We start from the raw sequence: 18,706 nt of genomic DNA on the forward strand, positions 1-18,706 counted from the left end.
AAATGTGGCTTCTCATTTCAGTTTCTCCCATGAAGTCACACACAATTCACAACCTGGTAATTAGATATGGCTTGGGGATCCATTAATGGTCTCTTTAGAGTTGCTCTCATACGCAGGCAACACTGCCACCGCCACTCACTTAATTAACCTACAATTTAGCTGCAAAGTAGATGGTCAAGATATACACTAGGTCTGAGGGTCTTGTCAGAAAGTAATCACTACAAAGCTGAGGTGACGAATGCTAATATCAACATAAATTTCAATGGCTAATCAGTTTTCCTATTGTCTTTTTTTAATTCATTGTTTTTTGACTCTTTTTTCATTTGTTTTTAATCATTGCCTCCACTCACTGTTTTTACTATGGCGCTACTGTTTCAATTTTTTTTTGTGTTTTAAGTGTTGTGATGTGTCTTTGCCAAGTCCATTTGGCTGCTGCAAGACGAACGTGGGACAGTAGAAATTGAGCTGAATCATCGCTAAACACACAGAGAAAACACATATCCATCAGCAATGCAATGGCCATTCATTGGTCAAATGCCATTAGACATTTAAACTGCAAATAATCACCATGTTATTCTACTGAATGACATCTGTCTAGACTATTACGTTACCATGTCTAGTTATTAGAATGTCAACCACGAGTGTTTACCATGAAATGCCGGTGTGTCACTCTTGATTTGGTAAAGGCCATCCTGGCTGAAACATCGCAGTATTGTTAAACTAATTTTTAGGGACCTTATGCCTTTCTTACGGAAAAATATAAGTGTGATTACTTACTTTTTTCCAGGTAATTGGTAGGGATAGACCAATTATGGACCCTGGCTGATTATCGGGCTGTTGTTTGTTAATTTGCAGATTATCTGTATCAACGTTATATTTACCTAATAACCAATAAAGTTATTTAATTAAAAATTGTTTACTTTGGCTGTGCTACAGCTCTGTGTCTGTCCCTCTGCTTCAGTTTCACTCACCACTGAGTCTGACTTAATGTCCCGACCACAACACTGAAACACATCTTTTACTGTGAATTATGTTAAAAGTTTCTAATTGATTAAATAATTACATCATGTTTTGTGTTAGAGTTTGTAACATTCCAAAATCTTATGTCTGACTTAAAGATTTTTATTTTCACTGTATCGGTTCCAATCGCTAGGTAGGGCACAGCGCAGGTATTCATCATCAAGGGTGGCAAGGAAGCGATTTCCTGTTGCTAGGTAACAACATGACAGGTTGAAAAGGTCAGCGGCAACTAGGTCAAAGTTGAAATAATTTCAACTTGGAGTGCAGTCCAAGCGGCAAATCCGAGCTGTGCGCAACACCAGGGGCAGCACATCGTTGTGCGGCACCGCTCTCCCCGTTGGAAATCAATGTAACAGCTGGCGCTTAGTGAAGGTATAGTATGTTACTTATATGTTGCTACAACATTTAAGAAACTATCATACAGATTATATATTATAGATTTTCTTTGTTATGTTTTACATCCCAGACATGCGTAAATGCGATGTGCAATGAGTGCAAGAGAAAAATTAATTCTTGATAAACAGGCAGGAGCTAATGCATTTTGTGTTAAGGCTACCATGGCAACTTCCCAGGCTATGATACTGTAAGTGTTGGCCCGGCTGCCAATGTGTTGGGCCTGGTGCCGTGTTTGTGTGTGGCTGATGTATCTCTCTGATCATAAGGGGTCACTTGAGGCGAGAACACAGAAGGCTGGTTTTGCAGCAACACACGCGCACGCACGCACGCACACGCACACACACAAAGAGTGCCATGCCGTGCGACCACTGAGAGCCAAATGGATTACACCCAGAGAAACCCAGTATAGTGCAAACACACATATGCCGTACTGAATGTACATAACAGAGTGTGGCAGAAGACAGTGTGACGGTGGCCGCTGACAATGATTCACATCCAAGACTTCTGTTAAACCCTCTGTTCTAACACAGTTTAGATTTCTTTAGTGTCACATCGACCGAGAGTACAGTGTATCAGACAAAAACTGACCAGATTGCCCACATCCCCACAAGATATTCAAGTTTCCCATTTCACACTTTGCTAAGCAATATTATTGCGCGCACACACACACACACACACACACACACACACACACACACACACACACACACACACACACACACACACGCAAACACAAACACACACACGTAATGCTAACAGCCGTGAAATGAACAGAAAAAGAAGTTCATAAGGAGCTTTTTTTGCCTTTCATTTTGGCACCATTACATTTTTTACCCAATAAAATCTTTAATGAGGTGAGTCATTAAGTCAGTCCCTCTACATCACATTGTGATCTATCACACCATGTTTTCACGCAAATTTCCTGGATCAAGCTGAATCAGCCACGCAAAGGTTTACATTTCTCTATAATAGCTACAGTTGAAGGGTCAAATTAGAGCTTGTTTCAATGTCAATATAGCATTGAAATGCTTGATTCAAATGTGCAGCACATACCTGTGGCCAGTCATAAAACGGATGGATAAGACGTCTTCTAATTAGAAGGTACAGTGAGGATGAATATAGTAAATAACAGTTAAAGACCATTTGTCATTAAAACAGACTTAATTATAGTACTAATGTATTTACTTGAAGTATTGCTGTTAGATCTGCTGCTGCTTGTGTTCACCTGCATCCACTCAGCAAAAATGAAGGAGCACAAAAAACTTGGCTAACACCTTAGCATGCTAGTTCTGTAGACGATGGTATTGTGTTAATATGGCAGTTTTTATACGTCTAGTATCTTTTACGATGCTAACATTTGTTGTGTGTATCTTAAATGTAAAACATAGCAAGCTTAAATTTGTTAGCATACAATAACATTAGACATGGGCGGTTTCAACACCTTAAAGCTAATTGACATATTTGTGTGGTGGTAAGCATGCTAATATTTTGGAGTTTGAATTATTTAACAGTGCTAACATTTGTTACCATATTAAATCCTTTTCCGTTAAAAGAGCTTTATGGTATTTTACAACTTGGGTGTTATTTTATGTTTTTTGTCCGGCATTACTACGGTTATGAAAATATGGTACTCGCCAATAAGTTACTGCAGACATCTGGGAAGACAGCAATCTTATTACAACAAAATCTGATTGTGAAATTCTGTGCGAAAATCCTGAGCGGTCAAACAATAAGGCAGTTTAAAGCAAGATAACTATTTAGTCAGATTGTTTAAACTTAATTTGGAGGTAAAAGCCCTTTCGGGCCTCTTGTTCGCCACGTTGTTGCATTCCAAAACCTTAGCTATTAACTTGGAGAATATGCCACAATGATGATCTGATGGAAAGGTAAATAAAATCTGAGTTGTGCTAAACTGGAATTGTTCTACAATATACCATGTATACATATAGTATACCATGGCTTTGGCCGAGCCATGGTGGAAGCTGGCCTCTTTCTGCACCATACTGCACATAACAACCAACAAGTAAACTGAGCTCACCATCACACTTGGGAGGTAGATGGTTACCTGTTTATTTAACAATCATATGAAAAGATACTTTTTGGCATTAAGCCACATCGATGACCATCAAATTACTACCCTGTTGAGTATCATTTGTAATTTCAATTTATCATCCCTTGCTTCCCCCCATAATCCCCACTAATCACTCAACAATAGCAATACAATGTTTTTGTCTCAGCAGTGAATCAAATACCTTTTTCTATCTACTCACCACCATGAGGAATCTGGTGCACTCAAAGGGTTGGCTCTAAATGTCTTCTTTCTCTCATCTCTTAGCACCTGTTACCTACAACGAGTCCAGCATTGAACCATTCTCTTTTTCTGCCCTCTTATCCTTGATCGTAATTTAAAAAGTAATGGATGGTAAAGTCCCTTTGTCAGCAGCAGGGGGATGAAAAGCTAGCAAAAAATAGAAAAATGAAAAGCCAGAGTGGCTGGACTGGAAGGAAAGTGGGTTAAGAGGGGCGTGATGGATGAGACTGGGAGTTTTCCTGACTCATGGCCTGCTTTCTCTGGTGACTAATGTGGTGAGTGACATCTCTCTCACTACCCCTCAGCCACCCCGCCCCATCTCTCTACCCCACCTGGGATGCTGGTAGCCGGGCCAGGGCGCAGTAGCACACAGGATCTCACCACACTTACCATGTCTGGATCACTAATTCCCAGCTTAGACAGCATGGGTTGTGTGGTGCTGAGGGGGGTGCTAAAACAGGCCTGCACTGACACGGCCCAGGGTCACCCATCGCACGGCCCCCTGTCTTATTTACTGCAAAACCTCTAGATGGGATGTGTGCATTGGGCGTAGTCAGATCCTGGGGGAGGACAAGCTAAGAGCTGTTCATTTATGTCTCTTCCCTGTTATGTTTTTAAGACTTCTATCTTCGGCTTTTAATCCATTTCTGTCCCATCTTGCTTTTATTGGTGACCTTCCTTTTGGAATTGCTTGCATGTTTGAGTATTTTGCTGATCTGTAGGACTGATAGTGGTCACTTGGTACAATAGGCCTGCACGATCTGAGGAAAATATGTGACAACGTTGCTGAATTTTGCTTTAACAATATATCTTCGATAAATAGATGGTTAACTGTTCTCAGTTCTGCTGCTTTCAGTATTCTGCTTAAATACAGCACAACTAGTTGCTTGCTGAACCAAAAACAAGTAAAAGTAAATCATTTCCAATATTCTTTTATTGAATACATTTAAAATTGAATTGATGTAAAAGGCACCATTAAAAAAAAAGAAGGACTAACATTTTAAAGTGCAGTTTTTCTACTGCTATTTTCTTTCAAATAACACAAATAAATCTCTGTGCATAGCAGACTTTGGTCTCAGAGACAGGTTTAAGCTAGGCATGGGCCGGTATACTATTCTGACAGTATGATAACCTTCAAAAAAAATATCACGGTTTCACCGTATTGCGGTCTTGTAATTACAGCTTTAAAATGTATTCTTACTTTAAATGTCAAGGTAAAAGACTTTTTTTCTCTCCGTTGAACACTATACATTTTATTTTTAAAACACACTGCACACTGGCAGGGAGACGGATTACTAAACGGCAGTTTCTCTCCTTGACCACTCAAAAACAGCCTCCTGCCTTAGGAAGCGTATGGCGATAATGTGTGATTTGATCTGAATGCAATAATTTGTGATTTGATCTGAATGCAAAATTAATCTCATTCGAGACTATAGTGTCTCATTAGCAAGTCCAGTACAGAGAGACGCAATACAGACCAAGCATTCATGTCAACCAATCAAAGCTACTGTCTTGGATGATACATACCAGGTGGCCAGTAAATTGTGCCATGCAAATGGTTATCTACAAGTGTACTCAGCCACATACGGTGCAATTACAACACGCACACTCAAATATTAAAATGCGCCTAGACGCACACACTGAAGCCTGCTGATTAATAAGTGTCTGCTCTGTCCCTTGGTTGTTTTCAAGCAGCTGCCAGCTACAGATCTAAAGTGTGGTTCATCTCATGGTTTTATCTGACTAAAACGCATACTCGTAGACACACAAACACATATTTCCCACCCTGGTGCATATTGAAAAAGAACAGGATTTTGCCTGCCCTCTGAACTTGTGTGCCATACATCTCAAATTTTGCATGGCGGCCACACCCATCCAGATGGGGCCCTATACTGTGAAACAAATGCATGAATACTTCATAAACAGTCCTGTGAGCTGAGTGGCGCAGCTGTTTGAGAACGACAAATGGGATGACAGATTTTTTTCTACTAACATAGAATGCAGAATTTGCGGGAAATGGCTTCCGCGTTCATATTTTTTGTAAATCTAGATGCATACACATGGCTTTCCACTTGGCAAGGATCAGTCTCTTTCCAGCTTTTACTGTCCCTATCGATTATTCAGAGGATCAAGTGTGAGTCAGGCAGGGATTTCAAGTGTTAAGCACATGGATAATTATTCTCTTTCTCCTGAAAATGGGCCAAGGAGAGTGCAATTATTTAGTGCCAGTTAATGTACTCACTCTATGCGTCACACAACGTACTTAACACTGACAATTACACATGTCAGCACCATTAAACAGCTTTCAGACTGTTTTTCTTAGTAAGATATAGAAGAAGACCTGGGAAGCTCTGAAGCCTCATCACGTGTTTCAGCTCCCATCCACAGGTGGGGAACACAGTTTGAGCTAAGATCTGGACACTGTTGTGTTTGTGTCTGTGTGTTTGGCCTTCTGATATAATCTCACACCTCAGCATGCACTTGGCCTGACCTGAGTGCTGGCAGAGCACGAGCATCTCAAAATAAGCTTATTCTCTCTCCCACACTCCCTTGCCCCTCCCTTTACAGTCGCCCTTGATCACACATACAAACTGCAATCAGACAGGAGTAGCAGTGCATAATGTAGCTGATTTATCCTGAGGTATCTTTAGGCCTTTGATCCAGTGCAACACTAATACAGATCACCAGCAAAAGTGCAAAGTTGACCACTTACATGCTGAACTTTATCCCTATGCGGCTAAATTAACAGAGACCATTTAACGAGTCTCCACTAACACCTGTGTGAATATTCAAATATGTACGCTACTTATTTAAATTGAAAATGAATAACAACAAAAAACAGAACAACGTGATTGTTTGGGTCACATTACAATCACTCTCCTACATGCCTAATGTGCATTAACCTTATATAACCAGATCAATCTCTTTAAACAGTTAATGAGATTGACTGAAGTAGGTGAAGGCATGGCACTGTAACCTGTAAGCGCATCTTGCCATTGCTAAGCTTCTAATGCTACAAAAGGTGAGATTACTCAGTACAAAAGAAAAAACCAAGTCTTCCCAGCTGATATAAATCATAGTCTGTTCCCGCTTGCCTCTACAAGAGACCTATACATTATAACAATAAAGACAAATTCACATGACTGCGCCCAGTCTAAACCATGCCCTTTTTATCAATGAACCTCTGCTATTAATTGCATTATTCAGAATATGATTCCACTGGAGCTGTCACTGCCCTGTGCAGGAATTGAGCACTGCGAGCCCTGTAATTAAAAAAAGAATCTGATCACTTACCGTTACAGCGAGGAGCGGCGAAGGCAAAGTGTGGTGTCGGAAGTTGTCAAATAATTGTTTTCTTCTGTCGTATCTGTAAGAAGGTCATCGTTTGGGTTTGATTTTTGCTGTGCTGGACGGCGGTTTGCTGGACGGTTTCTCCGCTTAGTGCTGCTGGTCACACGGCATCCAAGGATCGGTGAGAGACGCGCTGCTGTGGAGAGAAGAGATGAGAGCGGAGGAGAGAAGGGAGGGCAAGGGAGAGGGGATATGAGATTAGGCCTGGTTGATTTCAGCAAACAGCGACAACGTGTGGTCTTGTAAGGGTAGCGTCTGACTGTGAAAGATACGAGGCTCAAGATCTTATAGACTGTATATCAAGATACATGTTGGCCCTGAAATGATTCACGGTATTTGCACAAGGATACCTGCCGTTAAAAAGCCTGGCAAAAACAAACGTTAACTAGGTCTAACTACTCCACAGATGGTCGTGCCATGGCTTGATCAGCTAGCTAGGTTAGCTAACCTGTTAGTGACCCCGTATGTGGTAGCTTGGTTAAACACAAATTTAATTTTAAATACGGAGTAGTCTATCTTAAATATAGTGAAATTAAGCTTAGTCAAGCTTAAATTACGTGTTGAAGACATTGTTTGAAAATTTGGAAAATACACTTTAACGCTATAGCTTATTCACTTATTAAATGATAGTTGGCTAGTTAGCTAGATAAGACACTTATCAGTTAGCTTCGTTTAGCATAAATAAACTGGAAGCAGAGTGACAGATGAAGTTAGCTTTCTTAACTAATACTATATAGCTAGCTAGCTAATTAGTGAGTTACAGCTAATTGTTTAGTTGTAACTAGCTATGCTTTCAACTTTAGCTACTTTTTTGGTTCACTCTCACCACTCAAGTATTTTTCTACCTGCTGTTGGTCTGTCTGCTGTTCGCACCAAACGCCACCAAGTTAGCGACCGTTAGCTTGTTAGTCGAACAATTAGCAGGTAAAGAGGCAGATATCCCCATGTGAGTTGGATGAACATCAAAAACGGGGCTAAAGCTAAAACGAGAGTGAATATTGGACTTAGCAACATTCGCCAGGTTGACCAAACACGTACGGTTTCTCCGTGACTGTTGAATGTGTTTCAACTTAGCTAAGTTTTCACTAACACGTCAACCAACCGTGAAGATTGCTGTTTGTCTATGTTGTGTTCACTTGATTTTTCAGGATTAACATTGTCAGGTTGTACATTTAATATATAACTTGCAATTAAATAGTGTACTTCTTTAGGTTTAAAGTTGGTGTAAAATACTTTAGCAGTCTACATTTCTAACCTCGCTGCCAAGCAAATTGGGGTGGAGTGGATGAGGTGTTTCGGCTCGCACTTTTGTATAGGACATTTTGAATGTGCTTTTTTATTTTCACGCTAAAGTCAAGAAGAAACATTAGCAGACATGCTTTTCACTGAAAAGTATTCGCAGTTTGTTTTAAATACACTACAGCAAACAAGACACGTGTTTTGCAGTTTGACAACACAGACGCATTAATGTAGGCTAATTAATACATCATTCTCTGACCAGCCTCTTTCAAATGATACAGACCAGGCCTCACAGATATTCTCTGTAATGAGAATATTTACTCACTAAAATGTGTTATTAGGCTACTTTAAGTGTGTGAGAAGAATGGTGCATTGATCCTACTATGAACTCAAACATCTGCAGAACAGAAACCCAGGTCCAGGGCTCTGCATGGGAAATATGTGGCCCCCAGTTATCTATGCTGCAAGCCACTTAAATAGACATAAATCCCAGACTTTAGATCTATGCCCAGTGTCCATAGGCATACCACTGTGTCACAATATAATCAATTCTTGTCCTCTGCTGCAACAGTAAGGAGGGTCGTCTGGAAATAGCCCCTATATACCAACACTGAATCCGAATCAGCTCATTGGACTTCTGCATAGAGAGGGGATTCAAGCTGCGGTAGGAGCATCTGTTGCTGTCAACAGCTGATGTAGTGACCACTATGTCTGTGAAATAGCAATAAGCACAATGTGCATTTAAGTACTGTATGTCATAACAAATGGTGATCTTGAAAAGCCAGCAAGGGAAAAGAAATTGTAATTGCTGCAAGTAGATCCGTTCAGCGTTCTCATACCCGGCTGCAGTATACAGTCTTATACCGAATTAACAAGACAGACAACAACCCTATTGCCCCTGTGAAAAAATGTGTTAAATGTATTAGAGCACTATATACAGTTTATTCCTGGTCCATGTTGCTGGAGGTCACGGTCAATTGAATTACAATACACATCGTAGTCATGTGGCCGGGTTTGTGCAAGCTATAATTTCACAGGAGGGTGGGGCAGGTTGGAGATTAAAGGAGGTATTTATACATATGTGTTTGTGTGTCCATGTTCACGTCAGTGTTATTTCTTAAAATCCAGGCTACCTCTCAGGATTACTGAACAATCCCCATGAGGCAAGGAGGAGGAAAGGACCGCATTCATACATTGTATTCACTGCTATTAAACACATGTCAAATGAGGGAAATTTAACAATTGCTTTAGTTGCACCATAAACCATATAGGTCTTAATTTACTCTAGAGTGATGATATTCAGGTTTCTAGCTGTGTGTGTGCATGCAACCACACACTTATCTCTCATCTTTAATATTGCCCTGCTGATGCATACATTACATGCAATTTGATGCAGCAGCAGTTAGTGATTAAATCTTCTTTAATTTGCTGTTGGGGAAACAAGGATTCACAAATGCCCATATTTCTCAGTTTGATGTATTTAATTAAGTCACCGGATGGAAAATGTAAACAGGTTTCACCGAAACAAGCGTTCAAGTGCCTTTTCATGAGATCTCTTTTTCAATCGTTCCTTTATCTGTTGAATTATTGATGTATTATCTGCTAGCAGGGGTTGGGTGAGAGGTTAGCTCGGACAGACTAAGAAGTAGGAGAGAAAATTAGTATGTTGCACACTGTTGCTGCAGTTAGTTGTGTTGCTTTTTACATGCATTAAATTGTATTTCTTATATGCACAATGTCTTTGACCTAACCATGAGATATCGATTTAGGATGATTTCACACACACAAACACGAGGCAGTACCAGCTCAGTTTCCCAACTTGCCAATATCACAAACTCCCTGTCAGCTGAAAATATGCTCCAGTCAGCAGTCGTAGCCCTTATTGCAGCAGAATAGCTTATTGCTGTCTCGTTGTAGCTGTCTTCCTTTATTTGTGGTCCCAACGGGTGTTCAACACCTAATGAATACATACTGAAAAGCTTACTCACTCACTGTCATCTGTGCACTATCACACATTACTCTCCTTTAGTGGATGTAGGCCTGCAAACTGGCGTGTGGATGGATGGTTTTAGAGTGATGGGCCTGGCTTCAGTTGTTACAATAGTGTCACATCACAATGTGAGTAAAAACAAATAGAGGCAGAGTAATAACCTCTTATTTAGTTACTTCATAGTCACTTAGCTATTTAGACTTGCCTAGTGTGTCTGTGCTTTACTATATCTGTATTTATATTTTTCATTACAAGTACTTACTTTTTCAATATTATTTATGGTCACAGGTAAATATAATTTATATTATGGTTACCTACTTCTGCTATCTTATTTTAATTACATATTCAATTTAATTTGAACATCACTCACTTACACTGCAATACTGTTTTCTGTACTACAGCACCCGCACTTTACAATACCTTTATTTGACACCACTTTACAGTCAGCCATACCCTGTGGGATGTATAATCTAATCTAATGTTACATGGCCAATCGATTTTCTTGCTTGTACTCTGTCACCCTCTCCTGGTCAAGTTGTGAAGTTACAGCTGTTATAAATGCAGTAAGATTTCAGTAGATTACTAGAGGACACTTTTATTCTACGGTTAAGTATTCAGTGAAATACATTTCTAGGTAAGAGGACAATATGTCTGAATTGTCGCAAGACTTTTGATAGATAACAGTGTATAACCAGGTTCAAGGCACATTTGTTTTGTATTATACTGTAGATCATGTTCAAACCATCATGCAAATAAACCTTCAGAAACTTTGCTCATCAACTGATCAGTTTACTGTCAGTAACACCTGGGAAAGTAAAATGTCCAAATAGATTTAGAACAATTCTGAAAGACATTCAAAAATAGTACATTATATGACAAAAGACATCTAAAAAGATGTAGTTTATTGTACAGCAGCTGAACCTAAAGCATGTCGTTCATTTACACAAAAGTATTAAATAGAACCATAGGGAGTTTACCCTCTCAGAACTAATCTAGTATTTAAACATTACCCATATCTTAAACATTATATGACGTTGGTTTAAACAGAAGCACTATGCAGGAAAAAAAAAACTTTGTATAAATTATCTTTTTATTTTAGCATCACATCACACCACTAGCATGTTAGCTGGGGGAGGCTTTAAAGGAATCTGGCCGAGAGTGAACCTCTTAGCCTTGAACTGATTAAGCTCCTCTGGAGTCATATTGCTCTCATTTGAAAAAAGACTGTCCAATGCCCCACTGGCAGACCCGGCTCCAGCTGCAGGGGGAGCAGGGGTCGTCCCAAACCCTCCACTCGCCTGTCCAAAACTACCGCCACCTCCAGCTGCAGCAGATGCTTCCGCACCGAAACCGCTCCCGAACCCCCCGCCGGAGAACCCTGAGGCAGAGCCAAATCCTGAAGTGGCCGCTGGCTTGTCGGTAGTCGGAGCAGCAAAGGAGAACGAAGAAGCAGAAAGAGCAGAGGAGGCTGCAGTGGAGGAACCAAACCCGGAGGGCGGTTGCGTTGGAGCTGCTAAGGCACTGCCAAAACCTGTTGAGGAGGATGGTGCCACTGAGGAACCAAATCCACCACTTGGAGCAGCAAAGCTGAACGTGTTGGCCTGGGTTGGTGCCGGAGCCCCAAAGCCTATATATGGTCAGAAATATTTAGCATTAACACAGGAGCAAAGGAGGGCTAGTACAGATTTGATCGTCTAACCAGCATATTCAAACAGGATTTAAAAAGTAAAGTAAAAGCACCTGCTCAAGCACTGTATTCCTGAGACACGAGGGATACTTTAAAGTAATAGGTCTTTCTTGCAGATACGGAGAGGATGCTACTCTCATATCTGTCTGTTGAATATGACTAAATCCCATTTCCCCGTCTTACCCCTACCCCTTGGCCCTTACCCCTACCCCTTGGCCCTTGAAACCAAGGGGTAAAAAACTGGGACTCGCAGTGGTTTGTGCATAGACTGTATAAGTGAAGCCAAAACATCTCGATTGCCCTGGTCACTGACTGCAGTATAGGTCATAAACCCCACCCCCTCCATGTTAGCCAATGGGACATAGGCCAAACTCCAAAAATCAAATTACAAAAAATAAATGTTTCACAAAGATGTTTTCTGTCATTTTAGGCAGATCTGTCCACCTTGATGTCTGTTTAAGTGTTCATTTCTTTGATAAGTTTGATTTTTATTATTTATTTGATTCTATAAAACCAGGGTGAATTGTCATGATTGACAGCTGCGATTGACTCAAGATTAGTTAATTAGCCAAAGAACTTTATAGCCAGCCGTCGGCTAGTAAGCTTAGCACAAAAACTGGAAATGGGGGGGAAGCAGAACTTCTTAAGCTCACTATATGTAACACTTTCTTTATCCTTACAAAAGGCAAAGTGATCCAACAATTTCTTATTGGAGTTATTTGCCAGACTATTTCTTGGGCGAGAGCAGGCATTTCCTTTGATCCTTTGCAAGAAAAGATTTCCCAAAATGTTCACCTATTGCTTTACATCTCTACTGTTTTAATGAAGCAACACTTCAATCAATCTTCACCTTTGCTTTCCAAGCTCGATGTAGAGGATCCAAATCCTGTCGCTGTTGCAGAACCAAAGCCACTTGAAGATGCCTGAGGTGCTGGGCAGTTTATCTCTGCAAGCTGCATGGAAAGAAAACAAATCAAAGCATGTTCACTGCATTTAAAAAAGAAACAAATTTGGATGGGAGCACTTTTACAGTTACTATGTGTGTGTGTGTGTGTGTGTGTGTGTGTCTCACCAAAGCTGCGCGGGTGGCTGGATTCATAACCTTCAGTTCCTGGACTCTGCTTCTCCACTGGTTGAGCAACTGATTGATACCACTGACCTAAACACATGAAATAGGAGTTTCTTAGACTCTTACACATTTTAGACACAAGCAAACAACACAACATTGGAGCAATTTTTTGATCAAACATTGAGATGTCATCTATCATCTTATTAGAAAGAAAAAAAAAACTTTTATCCATGCATCCAAGAGTTAAGTATCCAAGGTATCCTTTTTGTTTTCTAACTGGCCTGAAGCCCTTATTATGAATTATATTAATCGGTGACACTACACTTACATAGCTCTGCAGATCTCCTGAAGCTCTTGTAGAGTAATACTCCAGCCTGAGCTCTTCTGGGGAGAGATCAGTGAAACCTGTGGACAAGAAATATCAAACATGATGAGGTTTAGTGTCTACAGATAACAACAGAAATCATGTGATTAAGTGTGTATTTGATACAGACCAGATAAAGGTGTTGTGAAGCTAGAATAACACGAGAAGCCCCACTGCCCCGAACTCTCCCAAACATCCATGTCCATCTGAATGATCTCCCTGGTTGACAGTCAGACAAGCATCACATAAATGAATTCTTCATGACAACATTCATGTCAATGCTGCATAACTTCAAAAGAATATACATTCACGCAGACTCACAGTTTTTTGTCATCATCTTCCTCACCAGCAGGCACCTGTTGTGCTCCCCCTCTTCCTCCCCTGTCAAAGGTATCGGAAGTACCAAGGGCTGCAAATTTGTTTTGAGAAGAGTAACCGAATTCGGAGCTCTTCATGTTATCTCTTCTCCCTCCACCACCTCCTCGGCCCCAGTCATTTCCTCCCCCTCTGCCCCAGTCATTCCCTCCTCCTCCCCGGCCCCAGTCATTCCCTCCTCCCCCTCGGCCCCAGTCAGCTCCAGCTCCAGCGCCTCCTCCCCCCCCTCGGCCCCAGTCAGCTCCAGCTCCAGCGCCTCCTCCTCCTCCTCCTCCTCCTCCTCCTCGGCCCCAGTCAGCTCCACGGCTTCCCCCTCCTTTACCCCAGTCAGCTCCTCCACCTCCGCCTCCTCCTCGACCCCATTCCTCAGTTCCATGAGAGGAGAAAGATGAAGGCTGGATATAGCCTCCTTTTTGCTGGGAAGGATTCACCCAAACTCGGTTTCCAAACCCTAAAACAACACGCACACCAATACAAGTCAATGTTGAGACGAAAAAGGGTTGATGTTAAACCATTAAAATGATTCACTTTGTCCATATTGTAATTCTACTACTGCCACTTCCATCTCCTCTGTATGTATGACACCTATTGAATGGCTGATGGTGAATTAACTTTAAAAATAAATTGCATTTCAGCTGTCACTTTATTATATACACTTTGCCACATTAATTAATGCAGGTCTAGAACATAAGCCATGTATTAAAAGCCGCCTTAGTATAGGTTATACTTTTCTTTTTGTATAAATGTTGTTATAAAAAAAAAGTCGTTTAATCAACTTCCTGGTCATTTTGCAGGACATGGTGCTGTTCAAGTGTACTAAGCTGGTGTATTCCTAACATTTTGTTCAATCTTATTGTTATTAATTCATTGAAATTAAGTCCCTAAATACGTAACAGATTAGTTTTTCCACAAATACTCAGAAACTAGCTCAAATTAACCTCCCTAGAGTAACGTTAACGTCAATGGGAGTCAATTCTGCTTGGTAACGGTAGTTAACTTCGCCACTAGCCAACGCAGAGTTTTACATACAAGAGACCAGCTACAGACATACTTTAACAAGCGTAACGTTAGCTTAGCTAAACGTATTTCTCCTGGACGTTACCTCCACCTCCTCCACCACCTCGAGGCTGAGCAGAAGAGCGGTTGTTGTGGTTGTTGTATCCTCCACCTCCTCCTCTGTTTCCTCCGGTCGGGTGCTCATTCCAACATTTGTCGCCGTAACGACAACGGCCCTGAAGAAAAAAATTGCACACTGTCATTTTCACACGACGTTGCTCGTTTTAAACGCAACGTTTGTTATCCGAGCTACGGAATATTGCCCGCACTCGGCCCAATTGTTTTTGTGCGACCCACGACACCGGAGTCGCAGGAGTTTTACGTCATCGCTCTCGACGAGTTAACAGCTTTCTTTAACTGTCTATGGTTAACAGTGGGCTCGTTTTCGAGATGAACCAAGAGTATATAGGCTGCAGCCTGTGAGGTGGACGGGAGCTGGCGGCAGCAGCAGGGGGCGGTGAAAATCCGCAGTCAAATCGGACAGTTTCCAGGCGATTTCAGCAGCCTTCTAGATGAACAGGAAGCGAGAGAAAAACACTGGGGTGCGATTCCGATCATAGACCGTTAACGGTCTATGATTCCGATGTAATAAAATGTTATGAGACCCACATATCAGCTTGTACACAGTCTCCAGTTGGTTATGACAGATCTAGCTGTCAAAATGCTCTACATGCAATCTGTTGCTGATTTTAATTAATAACACACTGTAGATGGTCCGTGAAATGAACATATTTAGTCTCTCTGACTTCTAAACGTCACCATCAGCCACACAACATGTGATCTGCTCAGAATAATTCTTTAAATCAGACAAATTGCAATTCAGATAATACACTGTCAAATCATCAAAGGTCACACGTCACTCCACACAAAATCCAAAATGTGATGATCAAAACTACAAATGCTCTTTTTAATAGGCTGCAGCTTAATAAGAAAGAAGGGGGAGCTGGGAATCTTAAAATAGTAGCCTACTAGAAAGTGCTAACATGCTTTGAGCATCTCTACAGCCACACAGGTGTTTGCACTTATTCTGGCTGACTAGACTTCTTAAATTGAATTGAGCTATGCTGGAGGCATCCTGAGGTCAGCAAACACTACACACAGCTGCCAGAGTTTTACTGTACATACACCCTTTCTAGCATGGCCGGATTAACCTGTTAAGGGGCCCCAGGGCAAAATACACCTACCCCCCTCTGTTTGTTTAGGCTGTAGGCCTACACTTTTCTTTTAAATTCTCATCAGATTGATAGTAAACCACACAGCAGATCATAGCCTACACACAGTAACAGCTTCTTTCTATTACCAGGCAAAAGAACTTCTAACGTAAAATTATACTAACTGAACCCAGGTTTCCTGTGTGTTCATTAATTTGTTGTAATTTGATTAAACACACTTTTATTTAAGAATATGCATCACGCGACACTGGAAACTTGGAGAATTAAGGTATTCAAACTAGATTTTGACATCTGCCTCTACAAGACAGGGCCAAAAGATAAGGTATTAATGCAGTTTACATTTGGTGGCAGATCTATACATTTCCAACAAATGTAATCCAGCCTTGCTCTGCTTAGTGCATCCAGTGAACTTGTACTTAACTGCATGAACTAATAATAAAATGGTGTGAGTCATCCCACCCTAACAGGTGCAGCAACAGTGAACTTGTAATGGTCTGTGAACACAAACTGTACTGAGAAAAGGTCTAATCAGCCATAAGTAAGTAAAAATAAAAATAAAACACCTGTGTGTGTGTAAAATGTGTGAGTATAAAGCATACACACCCTTGTACAGAGGTGAGTACGGTATGTCTGGTATTCTATAGAACTTGTCTGAGAAATTGTCTCAGACTTGTCACGCAATTGCTCATAACTATTTGAATCCAACGCCACATGAATATGTTGAAAATAGACAAAATGCTGCCCGGGATTGAAAATATGAATCTTTAATTGAGGAGAGATTTTCAATAACAATAGAATGAAGTTTATTTGGTTTTTGCTTTTCGACACAGCCCAATGGGTCAACATCAAAAGAAAAAGAATGTCCTTAAACATTCTGAATGATGTTTCCACCTCCATGCTTCACCGTTGGGATGGTGTTATTGGGGTTGTACTCAACCTTCTTCTTTTTCTGTTTTAGATTCCGTCTCTCACAGTTGTGTACCTAGGATAAAAATTACACACCTCTACATGCTTTGTCAGTAGGAAAACCTGCAATCAAACCTGTATTAAATACTTGTTTTCCCCACTGTAGCTTCATGTACAAAGACATATGACACATCAATACATGTGACATATATTTGACTTACAATGATTATGCCAATATCTCAGGGAATGTTAAATATAGCTTTTTTTTAATGAAAGAAATAGCAAATATTTTTGATTAGGAGCCGTAGCAGCAATAAAATATAGCCTCAATAGCATATAACAAGAATAGGCGTGCAACACAGTTTTCAGCATTCTGCAGAATTGTATAAATATCAGCAATGTTGTGTACTCTTGGCATGAATCACATTTTACATTTAGTTGTTAATAAAAAATGGGAAATCTACCGTCGTCAGACTTCTTGAACTAAAATTTCAGGTTAACCAATATGCATTTACAGTAAATTCAGTGGATGTGGGGGGTCACACAATTACTTTAACCAATTAATGCAGACACATTTTAATATCGGGCTGAAAGTTTTTGATAAAAATAATATAGCTGGATTTAAACAGGATATTAACAATTTGTTGGACAGATATATGTAAGGTTCCTGAACCTCATACATGCTTTATAAGCTATGAAAGAGACACATATTTTCATCTGATACAATATTATATATTTCCTTTTTCATACAAAAATATGAAAGTGCTTCCTAAGTAATAAAAATATAAAATAAAATAATAAAATAATAGCAATTTCTGTATGATAATGTATAAATAGTAAACATATGATATATATCCTGTCATGCCTAGTACCAATAAACTTTACAATAAAGAAAGAATGAACCGAATATACTCCATGAAAAAGAAAGAAAGTGCACATGCAGACACTACCACTACTGCTGCCCTTTGCACAGCAGGGACAACCCCTGTATGCTGAGACAGAGGACCAGTGGGAGAACTCCTTCTTCATCTCCCATCTCCATCCACAGCCTGTCGCTGTCTCTCTTCAGCGTCACGTTGGTGGAGCTGAGCAGCTGTTCCGCACATTGGAAGGCCTGGTTGTCCTGCAGGGGGACCGGAAGACACTGGATGGAGAGAGGCTCCCTGCTCTTCTTTAACATGCACATCTAGTGAGAAAGACATAGATGGGTTAATTGATTAAAAAAAGATAAATAGCTCTGTATTGCAAAGGCACGTGGAATCAACCTTCTCAACTAACTCTGGACAAGTAATCAAATAACTGTATTTGCCTAAATGTCCAACTATTTCTTTAAAAGTCCCCCCATGGCATGACAGTTTCACTTTTTGAGTTTTTTTAACATTAATATGCGTTCCCCAGCCTGCCTGTGGTCTCCCAGTGGCTTGAAATGGTAACAGGTGCAAACCGGCTGATATTGAATCTTTGTTACCTCACCTTTCTCTGCTTTGCCCCCCCCCCCCATGAGAGAGACACATCATGGCTTTCAAATAAGCAAAGTTGCAGTTGGTCCCCCCCCCCCTTCTCTCCTCCTCAAAAGCTACAGACTCAGAAATGGCACATGCTAAAGAAAGTTCATTGTCAGAGATGGGAAGTTTGTACTTCACGTAGGTTTTTTTTTAGATATTTTTACTTTACTTTACAATTTAATTTTATGGCGACTTTTTACTTTTACTCCTTACATTTGAACACAAATATTGGTACATTCTACTCCTTACATTTTACAAAATTGGC

At 40.5% G+C, this 18,706-nt stretch overlaps 3 protein-coding genes across 7 annotated transcripts in view; all 3 read right to left on the minus strand.

The window, feature by feature from the left end:
- The window catches only part of rims3 (regulating synaptic membrane exocytosis 3), a 51,903-nt gene extending 44,632 nt beyond the window's left edge, over nt 1–7,271 (minus strand). For all 3 annotated transcript variants that reach the window (XR_004659211.1, XR_004659210.1, XM_034891220.1), the window contains exon 1: nt 7,022–7,271. The gene's annotated coding sequence lies outside the window, so the exon portion shown is untranslated. The remainder of the gene's footprint in view (nt 1–7,021) is intronic.
- The window catches only part of LOC117956236 (gasdermin-E-like), a 25,687-nt gene continuing 6,981 nt past the window's right edge, over nt 1–18,706 (minus strand). For 2 of the 3 annotated variants that reach the window (XR_004659208.1, XR_004659209.1), the window contains exons 10-12: nt 17,154–18,122; nt 4,796–4,801; nt 1–11 (exon numbers count right to left, since the gene is read on the minus strand). Coding sequence is in view for 1 of the 3 variants with exons in the window: in XM_034891198.1 (XP_034747089.1) it covers nt 17,889–18,122 (234 nt within the window). In the remaining 2 variants the exon portion in view is untranslated. Of the gene's footprint in view, nt 12–4,795; nt 4,802–16,799; nt 18,123–18,706 lie in introns of those variants that run through there. The other variant, XM_034891198.1, reaches the window with a different exon arrangement.
- On the minus strand, nt 10,887–15,201 carry nup42 (nucleoporin 42). The gene is made up of 7 exons (XM_034891197.1): nt 14,905–15,201; nt 13,749–14,253; nt 13,558–13,646; nt 13,392–13,468; nt 13,067–13,153; nt 12,845–12,947; nt 10,887–11,934 (listed from the first exon to the last, which is right to left on the minus strand). The coding sequence occupies exons 1-7, from the start codon at nt 15,059–15,061 to the stop codon at nt 11,414–11,416; spliced, it is 1,539 nt and encodes a 512-aa protein (XP_034747088.1). The 5' UTR covers nt 15,062–15,201; the 3' UTR covers nt 10,887–11,413.

Source organism: Etheostoma cragini, chromosome 14 (genome assembly GCF_013103735.1).
Source record: "Etheostoma cragini isolate CJK2018 chromosome 14, CSU_Ecrag_1.0, whole genome shotgun sequence".
In the NCBI taxonomy this organism is placed as follows: Eukaryota; Metazoa; Chordata; class Actinopteri; order Perciformes; family Percidae; genus Etheostoma; species Etheostoma cragini.